Source organism: Prionailurus bengalensis, chromosome C1 (genome assembly GCF_016509475.1).
Source record: "Prionailurus bengalensis isolate Pbe53 chromosome C1, Fcat_Pben_1.1_paternal_pri, whole genome shotgun sequence".
Lineage (NCBI taxonomy): Eukaryota > Metazoa > Chordata > Mammalia > Carnivora > Felidae > Prionailurus > Prionailurus bengalensis.
The window spans coordinates 29,209,436-29,222,403 of record NC_057345.1 but is presented as its reverse complement, the minus strand read 5'-3'; the positions used below and the strand labels follow the sequence as shown (position 1 = coordinate 29,222,403).

The 12,968-nt window shown below is 44.1% G+C and overlaps 1 protein-coding gene across 3 annotated transcripts in view; it reads left to right on the top strand.

Moving 5' to 3' along the window:
- The window catches only part of MTF1 (metal regulatory transcription factor 1), a 46,411-nt gene that overhangs the window by 18,785 nt on the left and 14,658 nt on the right, over positions 1-12,968 (top strand). For all 3 annotated transcript variants that reach the window (XM_043574533.1, XM_043574531.1, XM_043574532.1), the window contains exons 3-7: positions 1,484-1,722; positions 2,484-2,615; positions 5,084-5,157; positions 5,617-5,753; positions 9,391-9,468. In XM_043574533.1, the coding sequence (XP_043430468.1) occupies positions 1,484-1,722; positions 2,484-2,615; positions 5,084-5,157; positions 5,617-5,753; positions 9,391-9,468 (660 nt within the window). The remainder of the gene's footprint in view (positions 1-1,483; positions 1,723-2,483; positions 2,616-5,083; positions 5,158-5,616; positions 5,754-9,390; positions 9,469-12,968) is intronic.

Below are 12,968 nucleotides of genomic sequence, written 5' to 3'. Positions count from 1 at the left end.
AGTACCTCAGCTTCTGAGCCTTGACTGTTTACAGTCTTTCCAAGAGGGGTTAGGTTTCCCCTTTTTGTATTCCCCAGGCACCTTGGGCACGTATCTGTTGTCAGACTCAGCACAGTGTATAAACATTTGTGCACGTCTACCTCCTTAAAATCGGCACTCCTTCAAAGCAGAGATCTTTGTCTTGTTCACTTGTTTGTCTGTGGCATCTGGCTTGTTGCCTGGGACCTGGTAGTTCAGTAACTGTGGAATGAATTACTAGCATGTTGTTGGAGATGTGGACTGAGGCTTGGGAGAAGGATCGGAGTCAACGGATGAAGACGTTCATGAAAGCTGAAGAGCAGACAATGCTAGCACCTTGGTGTGTGTGGCATCAGATCATTTACAACGTATTTTCACAAACGTCCGATCTCATTTCGCTCCTCGCCAAAGCACTGTGAGACAGGCAAGGCAGGCATTAATACTCGCATTTGAGGAATGAAAAACTGAGGCTCAGAGTAACGAAATGACTTGAAAGGTCCCGAACATAAGTGCCAGAAATTACTCCTCCCCCAGCCACATCTCATGCTGCTTCCCCTGAACTGGGGCAGGTATGGGAGGGTCTGGGAGATGGGAGATAAGTGCCAGAATAAACCTATTTATCAAAGGAGTGCCCTGGAGAAGAAGATAAAGAGAGCCCCAAGGAATTGCTGTGTTGTGGAGGATAAGTTTTTAGGAGGGGGGGGCATCACTGATGAGATAGTTTTGCAAGTAAATGAAGGAAAATGGAAAAGGATGGAAGGGTTTGACCACCAGGAAGTGCAAGAGAATGTCCTGCAGTGAAACCAGCTTGCTGAGTTGCCAAGTTCTTAAAAGGAACATGTGGGCACCGAGGGAGAGGGAGGCTCACATGTGTGCCACCCTTTCTAGAAGCTTGGTGGTGAAAGTGAAACCGAGAGGCTGGCATTTTGAGAAATGTCATACCAGCAAATACTCCAAGAACTCCATGGTACAGTATTTTCATTTCATAGACTGGAAATCACGCTGGGGAAATAATGCTGGGTGACTGAGTATATCAATATTAGGATATTTCAGACTCACTTTAACGTTGGCCGGTTCCAGTCAGTGTGGGGTGCCATAGGGCAGGGTGTTTAATCAAGCCTTAAGACAGAGCCAAAGTGGTGTTTCAGTATAGGTAACTGTAACAGTAGAGGCCCACCTTTAGAGGCCAGATGTGTACTAGAGTGTGGAAACCCCCTCCTTCCTATTCATTGAGAGTATTCATGTACCTACAAGTTCATCTCGTGCCCGTGACTTGTTATTTGTTGTTCAGAAGTGATCTGATCAACAGGAAGATTTCCCCGCTTTGTTGTTAGAGGCCGTTTTCTGTGTTGACGGTACAAACCTCTGTGTGTCGTCCACATCTCCTGGGGAGGCAGACTCTGGGGGAGAGCAGGGCCCTGGGCAGCTCTTTCGCCCTGTTGATGAGGTGTCCTTTGTGCACCAGGTAAAGCGGTACCAGTGCACATTCGAGGGCTGTCCCCGCACCTACAGCACAGCGGGCAACCTGCGCACCCACCAGAAGACTCACCGGGGAGAGTACACCTTTGTCTGTAATCAGGAGGGCTGCGGCAAGGCCTTCCTCACCTCCTACAGCCTCAGGATCCACGTGCGAGTGCACACGAAGGAGAAGCCATTTGAGTGCGACGTACAGGGCTGTGAGAAGGCATTCAACACTCTGTACAGGTCAGCCTCCTCTCCACCCTTTCACCCTGACTTTGTGATGGCAGAGCCCTCTCCTTGCCCTGCACAGATATGCACTTCCAGGGCTTGAAAGAGCATGGCTGGGCTCACCTGTCTAAAATTCGCTGGGGGATCTTATTACTTAAAGATCGGCATATATTGGGTTGGTGAAACAGGATAGTACATTTGTGTTTAGATTTGTATTTCCTGGAGTGGCATAGTAGCATGGGGATTTTAATACTTGGCCTAATATGTCCCCTTGGCTCAGGATCTTGGTACTAAGGCTTCTGTCACCTTCTTTCCTTCCTCACCTTGAAGCTAACTTTTTTCTACCACTCATTGGCCAGTTCTCTTTCACACTGTTTGTGTCAGGAGACTTGTATTAGTCTTCAACTTTGGGTCTAAAATAACAGACGTAGCCATAGCTAACACTTGTGAAGCATTCGTTGTGCTCAGCACTGTTCTGTGTGCTAATCCTCACAGCAGTTATAAGTAAGTAGAAGCATAGAGAGGTTTTAGAACTGGTTCAAGGCCCCCATCTAGTAGGAAGTAGGACCAGGATTTGAGTCCCAGGCAGTCTGGTGGCAGAGGCACACTCCTACCACTCTGCTGTGGACTTCTCTGAATTTCTCTCCGAGCAAAAAATTTTGGATCCTGAATTCTTCTGCACTGGATCCAGAAACACATTGAGCTGACATGGGTCAGAGGCTCTGTAGCATATGATGCCAATGACAATGGGAAGTGTTCTCCGGCTTATCTTGCAGGCTGAAAGCACATCAGCGGCTTCACACAGGGAAAACGTTTAACTGTGAATCTGAAGGCTGCAGCAAGTACTTCACCACACTCAGCGATCTGAGGAAGCACATTCGAACCCATACAGGAGAAAAGCCATTTCGGTAAGTCTTACTGTTTTCTGTTTGTCACTGACCGTGTTTCAGCTGGGTGTCTCGATGTCCCCTCACGTTTTTCAAAGCAGAAGGAAAACTCCCCATGCTAGTTCTTTGGGGGTGTTGGCTCTCCCCGGCATGGCTACGACCAGCTGCATGCCAGAGGGGGAGCAGTGGCTTCTAAGAGCATCCTTACTCCAGACTCGGACAATGGCCTTTCTGCCTCCTGCTTTTCCTTTGTTTTCAAGAAGCATTTGTTGAAACTCGCTTATGTGGGAGGCACTTTTATCAGTGCTAGAGAAATACTGAGATCCACTCTCTTCTCTTGAGAACTTAGTCTGGTGGGAAAGAACCACAGGTAACTGGAAAGCTTACAAGACTGAGGTGCTCAGAGGACTTTGAGCACAGGGGAAGGGATAGCTACCTAAAAATCGAGGTAGGGAGAGGAGGAGGAGATGAGGGGTAAGGGTGCTTAGGCTAGCGGTGCAGGTATTTTATTCTGTTACCTTAGTTGTTTTGTAATATGTGTGTGTATACACAAACATATAGGAGCATCCGTTTTTGTCTGTATATTTCTATCTCTATATATTTGTGCACATATGTGTATTTAATACATCCACGTGTAAATGTATAAGCTTGCAGGAAGGACTTGTATCATCTACTTTCTTCTCTGCTCATAGCACATAGCATGGTTCTACAAATAAATAAAAAGCTAGAGTATTTCTTTTAAAGATCATTTATTTATTTTGAGAGAGAGCATGCATGCAAACAGGGGAGGGGTAGAAAGAGAGAGAATCCCAGGCAGGCTCTGTGTTCAGAGCAGAGCCTGATGCGGGGCTTAATCTCATGACCGCAAGATCACCACCTGAGCGGATGTCAGGAGTCGGATGCTTAATCGACTGAGCCACCCAGGTGCTCCAAAGCAAGAGAATTTTTTATTTAGGTGGTAGGTAAGCTGTATACCCAATGTGGAGCTTGAGCTCATAACTCCGAGGTCAAGAGTTGCATGTTCTACCTACTAGGCGCCTGTAAAAGCAGAAGTATTTAGATTCTAGTTGGTTACTCACCAGGTTCTGTGAAGCTTGGGTTACTTCTTTCCCCCGTAGTGGGAGACTCTGATTTCTATTCAATCACATGTATTTTTGTGATGATTAAAACTGTTAATTTTTCTTGAATATTAGATGGGACTTTAGGCACAATGATTATGTATAATTAAAAAGTAAAATGCTCCAGAGAAACTTTCTTTTTAAGGAAATTAAATACTTTGGCTTACAAGAAAATGCATTCATTTATTCATATAAATAGTTATTGGGGTGCCTGGGTGGCTCAGTTGGTTAAGCATTTGACTCTTAGTTTCGGCTCAGGTCATGGTCTCACAGTTCGTGAGATAGAGCCCTGCATGGGATTCCACTCTGATGGCGCGGAGCCTGCTTGGGATTCTCTCTCTGTCCCTCTCTCTCTCTGCTCTTCCCTGCCTGTGCACGCTCTCTCTCTCAAAACAAATAAACTTAAAAAAAAAAGTTATTGAGGCACCTGGGTGGCTCAGTCGGTTGAGTGTCTGACTTCAGCTCAGGTCACGATCTCACAGTCGGTGGGTTCAAGTCCTGCTCCGGGCTCTGTGCTGACAGTTCCGAGCCTGGAGCCTGCTTCGGATTCTGTGTCTCCCTCTCTCTCTGCTCCTCCCCTGCTCACTCTCTGTCTCTCTCTTCTTCAAAAATAAATAAAGATTTAAAAAATTTTTTTTAAAAGTTATTATTGAATGCCTGCTGTGTGCAAGAACTATGGCAGATGTAAAGAACTACGTGGACCCCACCCTCAAAGAGTGTATAATCTAAGAGAACCGATAACAAATGGATACACATAGAGATAAAATAAGAATGGAAACAACAGATGCCATAAAAGAAGCACATAGATAAATGCCTCAGAAGTTCTCAGGAGGGGAAGATTACTTCTAGCTTTGGTTATCAAGAAAGTAGAAGAGAAAGAAGTGGATCTTGACACTGAAGATTATAAATTAGTCATTACAGCCACTACACCTTATTTATTATACAGTCAATGTAGTCGGGACTGATCTTGTCTTAGTGCTATATTGTAGGCTTCATGCCTGTATGAGAGCCTCTGTACGTGCTATCGATATTCCTGGTATTCCACTGGCAGTAGATTTTTCGTATCAGCTCTGATCGTCAATAGAATTCTGTTCAGTAAGTCATCAAAAGGCTTTTAGTTTCAGAGCTCTCGACATGTGACTTGTAGGACAGGAAATGTTTATCCTGGGCCGTCAGTCCCCTCTGTTCCCAGATTTGTCACCTTCTCCAGTGATTTGTCTTCATTCCCATCTCAAAAACCAATTTCCTGTATCGGATCGCAGTGTTCTGAACGTTTGTTTTAGGTTGAGCTTGTATTTATAAGAGATGTTGAAGATAGAGATCTGTTTACGCAATGACTGCTGTTTCTCTTTGCTTAAACAACGTACTTAGGTGTGATCATGATGGCTGTGGGAAAGCATTTGCAGCAAGCCACCACCTTAAAACCCACGTCCGCACACATACCGGTGAGTGTAGACTAATTTTTACTTTTTATTTGAATCTTCATCAGACCAGTAAATATCTGCATTTCTGTCGAGACCTGTAGAGCTTTGTAGAAGAAGCAAGCCTAATCAGCGTAGCCTTTGCCTATAATGTTTGAGTTTCTTTCAGAGGTAAAAGGACCTAAGATTGGACTCCAAAATCCAGCCTTAAGAAATGAAACCAGTACAGAGATTCTCAAAAAAAGAACCTTGGGGGGGGGGGGGGTGTACTAATCTTCTCTTTAAGGTTGCCAGGAGAAGGCCATTTTTGCTCTATATTAAGTTTTAGGGCTGAGATGGTCAACATGTATTCTGTCCAACTCGTGACGACTATGACCTGAACCCTCATGAGAATATTTACTGCCCTCTATTAGGGAATAGTAGATGTCTCAAACCAGTGCAATGACTTTATGGTAATATTAACACTACTTGTCATTCTTGCAGGTGAAAGACCCTTTTTCTGCCCCAGTAATGGCTGTGAGAAAACATTCAGCACTCAATACAGTCTCAAAAGTCACATGAAAGGTCACGATAACAAAGGACACTCATACAATGCACTTCCAAATCACAATGGATCAGAGGTGCGCAGTGTTTTGTCTCTTGTTTCCATCTAGGCAACACGGAACAGCAGTGATTGTTTGTGTATCAAAATAAAAGGTCAAAATGTCTTCTTATGTATCTATCAGTGAGAGGGAAGAAATCAGGGTCAAGATCTGTGTCTTGTGTTGGGATGGTGTCAGCCAGAGATTTCCCCAGGGTGCCCTGTGTCTCAGCTTTTGATTCAGCTCTGCCTCCTTCCCATCAGGTTTGGTCCAAGAGGTGTCTTAAAACCAGAGGTCTCAGAATGGCTTCCAGAGGGTCAGCCGGATGCTCTAAAAGGGTGTTATTTTCTCATTCATGTCTGTGAAATGGCACGTCTCTACTTAAGTTGGAGACACAAGTTACGCTTTTGCTTCACACACCTATTTAATCTGTCATTGGAGAACCAGGCAGAGTCTGGATGGTTTTTTGCCCCTTTGAATCGTCCATGGGCCAGAAGGTTTGAAAGCCACTGACGGTGGGTGCTGAGCCACAGAACATGCCTCTGCAGAGTTTTAGACAGTCTGTCCATTCTTTGCCAGGCCTCCACCATATTTCCCTCTCCTCTGTAGCTCCATTGCAGAGAGGTGCTGGGAGAAATTTATCGTTTTTACTTCTAATGTGCTATTGGGCACTTACGATGTCTTTTAAACCTAAGAAGTGAGCGTTATTATTATCTTACTATTTCATAGATAAAGAAACTGAAGCACACTGACCCCCTTTTGAATAATGAGATTTTTTACTTAAAGTAGGTAATACAATTTTGATTTGGGGGAGAGACAGCATACTTTAATTCTGTGGTTTTCAATTTTTAAACAGCAAAGGATCCCTTCACATGGACTCTGCTCCTTTATTTTATTAGTAATAGTAACTAACATTTATTGAGTGTTTACCATGTGCCAAATACTGTGCCAAGTGTTTTTATATGTTTTTATATTATCTCACAAGAGCTCTGTGAGGTCAATACTGTTACTATCCCTACATTACTGATAAAGAAACTTGAGGCAAGGAGAAAGGAAATAATGAAATGGTAATTATAGGTTTATAATTATAGTCTGATTCCAGAGCCTGGTTCTTGACCCCTCTCTTGTAAGAGGCAAAATGACTTTATTGTGAGGGCTGCAGCCTCTGGAGCTCAGCTGCCTGAATTCAGATCCAAGCTCCACTGCTGATCCATTAGGCAAATGGCATCTTTGTGCCTCAGTTTCTTCATCTGTGAAACCAGATAAACATATTGAGATCTGGGAGTCTTTGTCTACTAAACTGCATGCATTAAGTTGCAGTCAGCATTTGTGTGATAATCCAGGGACGCTTTAATTGGTGACAGCCCCTAAGCACTGAGGCATCCCAGTGGACGGTGCTCAGGTCTCGTCTTCTCTGGATCACAGCTCACTCCCCAGTGAAGGGAAACTCCTCTCGTCTCAGGCTCTCAATGCCATCTAGATTGCCTTTGAGTCCTAAATATAGATCTCCAGCCTGGATCTCTTCCTCAACTCTAGACTTGTACAGACAATTCTCACTTAGGATGGTTTGACTTTACATGTACAAAAAGCAATATGCATTCAGCAGAAACCATACTTTGAATTTTGATTTGGATCTTTTCCTGGTCTTATTGTGGGCCATATCATCCTCTCTTGTCATGCTGGGCAGTGGAACCAAGCCACACCCCCCACACCCCCATCAGCCCCGTGATCACAAAGGTAAATAACTGATAACACTTACAGCTATTCCAGACCCATACAACCGGTCTGTGTTTTTCCCTGTCACTACAGTATTCAATCAATTACATGAGCTACTCAGCACTTTATTACGAAATCAGCTTTGTGGTAGATCATTTTGCCTACTGTAGGCTAATGTAAGCGTTCTGAGTGCATTTCAGGTAGGCTCGGCTAAGCTGTGATGTTTGGAAGTTTAGGTGTTCAATGCATTTTCGACTATCAGGACATAGCTGCACCGTTAGTTGAGGGAGATCTATCTATTCAGCCTCCCTCTTCAACCCAGATCTCCTCTGTCTTCTCAAATCTGGTATGTCCAAACCTGCTCCTCCTGCGGTTTTCCCCACCTTGGTAAATGGCACCTCTGGTTTTTTTAGTGGCAAGGACAAAAATCTTGGAGTCGTTCTTGATACCTCTCCCCCCGCCCCCCCACCATACCCCATCTCTACCAGCAGAGTCTGTCAAGTCTACCATGAGAATATATGTAGAATCTGATCACTTCTGATGACTGCATTCAGGCCACTGTCGTCTTTTGTCTGGATCACTGCAGTAACCGCTAAGCGGACTTCCTCACACCTTTCCTCCTCTCCCAACTCCCACTCTGCCCTGTCACAGACTCATCTACATATTTCACCCAGAGCAATCTTTCTAAACCATAAGGCAAATAATGTCTGTCCTCTGCTCATGAGCCTCCAGTAGCTTCTTGTATCACTTACAGCAAAAGTCAAAATCTTTACAGTGGCCCGCAGGGCCTTATACACTCCAGTCTGGTCCCTTCTCTGGCCTGATGTACTTCTCTTCCTCTCACTGTAGCCGTACTGTCCTTCTCGTGGTGCCTTGAACAAGGGAAGCCCGTTCCTGCCTCTGGGCCTTTGTACTTGCTATATGCTCTGCTTGGAACTCCACGGATATGTGCATGGCCCACACGCTCTTTCCTTCTCAAATGCCAGGATCTCCTCATGCCAGTTTATCTGAGAGGCCTCCCCTGATCTAATGAAACAGCAACTCCTACCCCAGCATTCTCTATTCCCTTTACCCTCCACAGCACTCAGCAGCATCTTCTATTCTATACATTTCTTTGCACTTTTTGTCACTCTCCACCCCCCTGCCCCAACTAGACTATACGCTGTGTGGTGACAGGTATCTTGTTTTGTTCATTATTGTATCCCTGGGCCTGGGACAGTGCCTAATGCATAATAGGTGCTCAGTGAATATTTGTCAAATGCTTGCATGAATGGGAACATCTCATCCATGAGGTAAGCAGGGTTACTGCTTAAGGTGTGTGAGTTGCAGCTAGCGTTCTAGGAATCCAGAGTTGCGAGTTAGCCTAGGCTGTCGTATTTGAAAAGTAAATCCTCAGTACGTACTGCTCTGAGTAAGGAGCCCTGAGATACTGGGGATCCAGTGGTACAGTGGAAGCTGGACTTCCCATCAGAAGAACTGGGTTTGTGTTCTTCTAATTAGCTGTGTGATTTTGGACTGTTCACTGCCAGACTTAGCATTAATTTTCTCACATTTAAAACGGGAATATAAAATAAAACTTCACGAGTGTATATGAATAGCAGATGAGGTCATGTGAAATTGCTTTGTAAATGATAAGATCAGTTCTACAAATAACTGATTTTGTATTATCACAGCTTTTGTTAACTCTGGAGCTTGAGTCATGAGATAATTCTTAAGCTCTTTATTAGCCATCTTTAAGAAATATAATAGGTTCTTCTAAGAATATCAGGATTTAAAAAACTGAAATAATTCACATAGCTCTTGCTTTGGATGGTTTATGCCTCTCCAGGTAACAAATCTAGACATTTGGGACCGTAGGGACGTTAGAGTCAAGTGTTGTATTCCATGCTATGCTACTACAAATCCTGATTTTTTTTTTTTTTTGGCTTTTTACTCAATTAGAATGTTTTCTCTTTCACAGGATACAAATCAGTCGCTTTGTCTGAGTGACTTGAGCCTTCTGTCCACAGATTCTGAACTTCGAGAAAATTCTACTACAGTAAGTGCACCTGTGATACGAGTGTGAGACAAATAAGTTCAAGAATTGAGCACTCCCTTTGGTGGGAACATCGGAGGAGGCCAGTCTTTGAAGTCTTCAGATGTAGTTGTGTTCAATTACTGACCACTTCGGGCTCCTTTGTTTGGGGTTTTATTTCCTGATAGAGCCCCAATGGGAGGGGTTTGCTGTCTCTGATGCCTAATGCCTTTTGACCCACATCACTCCATTGATAACCTCTGGCCCCAGAAAATTTCTTCCTTTTATTCATTTAGCAAATAATTTATTGAGTGCCTATTCCATCAGGCAGTGTGCTGGTGCTGAGCTTGTAGTGGTAAAAGAGTAGGTGTGGTCTGTCCTTATGGAGCTTAAAATTAGTCTACTGGAAGGGGGAGCCGGAATTCCAGTTTCTAGACTTTCTCAAGCCCTGCCGGTCTGACCTGAGTCCGTCTTTTTCTCACCTTGAGCTCACCGCATTGGGTTCCTGCAGGGGACTCTGTCTAGAAGCCCTCCTCTGAAAGACAACCCTGCCGTCTCTTGATCTGATTGCTCCAGTTCCCTCTGTTCGGCATTTCCCTGCCATTCCCATGGCTCCGTGATGTCCCTTGCAGGCCACTGCATTAAGCCTGAGCTGATGCTCCTTTGGGAGGGTCTGTGCTTTACTCTGTCACCAACACTGGTTGTTACGTGTGCATTGTTTGTTGTTTTCCTGTGGTAAATAAACATTGCTCACGTTAGATTTTCTAGGAGTATATGCATAATAAGAAGGAATCAATGTGATAGGAAGTATCTGAACAGAGACTAGAAGGCTCAGCAATGCCATGAAATGTGTGCTGTTTCTCACAGTATGGTCAGTGGAGTCATTTGCAGTGCTTGTGACAATGTAATTTCTTGGGCCTCACCCCAGGCCTACTTCATCAGTTCCTCTGGGAATGGTATCTGACTCTGCATTTTTATATAAACACCCCAAGGCTTGGGTTCTCCTGGTAATGGTAGAGCTGCTCTTAACAGACTAAGCCTCCCGTAGAAAACAAATATATATATATGCTGGGCAAATTATCAAAAACAACTATTTGAAGGCACCAAAGAGCATTCCAAACAGGCAGAGATAACGCTTGGAAGAAGGAGCCACTTGGACAGCAGCAAAGGCACTGAGTAGGTTTTCAAGTTTTACAGCTTATCAGCCTTGGGGCAAGACCCAGTTGACACCAAACAAGAGGGCTAAAACTCAGTAAACATTCAGTCTCACTGTCTTGAATTAGCAGAGGACAGAGTTCACAGCCCTCACAGCAGCACCTGGAAAGTGACTGGGGACGACCTAGAAAGGAAAGCGTCAGAAAGTGGGAGCCCCACGCGCCATGCATAAACTCTGTTCCCATCTCTAGTTGACCCCTGAACTGTGCGTCCGTGAGACAGACCCTAAGCAGCCCAGCGAAGGCTGGGCATAGATTGCAGCTGCTGTCGCCTGCAAGGAAGACAGCAGTTTGCAGTTAGAGCACAGCCAAATCAACAGAATATTCACGAAAACAAACACACTCTTCCAGGAAGTGGAACAGAATCCAGAGTCTCTATAACATATCATTTGGATTGTCCAGGGTAATCCAAAATGGGTGAACATAAGAAGAAAAAGGAAAACATTACCCCTACTTAAGGGAGGAAGGTACTCTGTGGAGGCCAATGCCAAAATGAGTCAGACGTTAGAACTAGTAAAGATTTTTTTTTAAAGTTTATTTATTTAAGTGATCTCTACACCCGAGTGGGGCTTACGCTCACGACCCCAAGATCAGGAGCCTCATAGTCTACCAACTGAGCCAGCCAAGTGCCCCAGTATACAAGAATTCTTAAGTAGCTCAAATATGGTGATGGACGTAAAGGAATATGCTTGTAATAATTGAATAAAGAGGAAATCTCAGCAGAGAAATAGAAACTTACAGAATGTATCAAGTGGAAATTCTGGAACTGAAAATGTATCTGGAATAAAAAATTTACTGGTTGGGCTTAATAGCAAATTGGAAATGACAGAAGAAAGAATTAGTTAAATTGGAGATGGATCAATAGAAATTAACCAATCTGAAGAACAAAGAAAAGCATTAAATAAGTACTTCATATGATTTTTATGCATATTCACATTTCAGGGCTGATACTCTAAATGCAATTTCTATACTGGATGGCCTCGATGCCCTCTGAGTTATGGAACCTACGATTTCTGGGTATAATCTCTCTTTAATCTCAGATTGTATTAAATGGTTTGGGAGTCCACTCCCTGGCCAGGGCCATGACAAATGACTAAAGAGCTTTCTGGAGCTCTGGGGTCATCGGGTGAGGTATTCTGGTGTGAGGGAACATAAGTACCTGTAAAAAAAAAAAAAAAAAAAAAAAAAGGCAGGGGGGTGGGGGGCAGCCTTTTCTACCACAGTTTACATCAGCAAGAGAGAGACTCTGTCCTTGGGGGGTCAAGTTATATATGGTGCCCTCACCACCCACCATTTATCCAGAATTAGAAATATTCTCATGTTTAGTCTTTCATTCTAAGGCCACAATCCCTTGAAGTAACTGAATTGATTTTGCTTTAAAAAAATTATGCACTGTTAATATCAAATATACATTTTAACGAAATCATCCTTTTATGGGTTTCTGGGCAGCCACATGCATATGTGCATCCTGGAAGTGAGCTGTGCTTTGCTCAGATCTTTTGGTACAGGAGGGGTGAAGCCGCTAGGCAGTGGCCCTCAGGGCCTCCTGGCGCCTGAGCTTCAGGATCCATCCTGATCCCATACAGCTCCCAGTGTCCTTTGTCTCTCTGTGCCAGGCCCCAGAGGCTTAGCCTGTTCTGGTCTCCTCAACTTTGGGGAACTGCTCGAACTTACTCTGCCCCCAGGGTTTGTGCCCTGAAGACTGGCAGTGGCTCAGTCACAGGTCCTTTCAGCACTTTGCTTTTTCCCTTGTTTTTTTTTTTTTCCTTTTGTTTTGTTTTTGTTAGTTTTGTTTTGTTTTAATTTAAAAGACTTGTTTTTGAAGTATAATGTACGTACAGAAAAGTGCATCTAATCACAAATGATTAGCTTAATGAATGATCACAATTCATCCCATCCACGTAACCAGCATGCAAATCAAGAAACAGAACATTCCCAGTTCCCCCGGAAGCTCCCCACCCTCCATGCCGCTAACAACTATGACCTCTCCCTAAAGATAACCACTGTCCCAGGGCGCCTGGGTGGCTCAGTCGGTTAAGCCTCCGACTTCAGCTCAGGTCATGATCTCACAGTCCGTGACTTCGATTCTGTGCTGACAGCTCAGAGCCTGGAGTCTGCTTCAGATTCTGTGTCTGCCCCTCCACTGCTCATGCTGTTTCTCTCTGTCTCAAAAATGAATAAAAACATTAAAAAAAATTAAAAGCTTTAAAAAAAAAAAAAAGATAACCACTGTGCCAACTAATAACCTGAGATGAATTTTTACCTGTTGTTGTGCTGTGTATACTTGGAATCATGCCAGTCATACTGGTT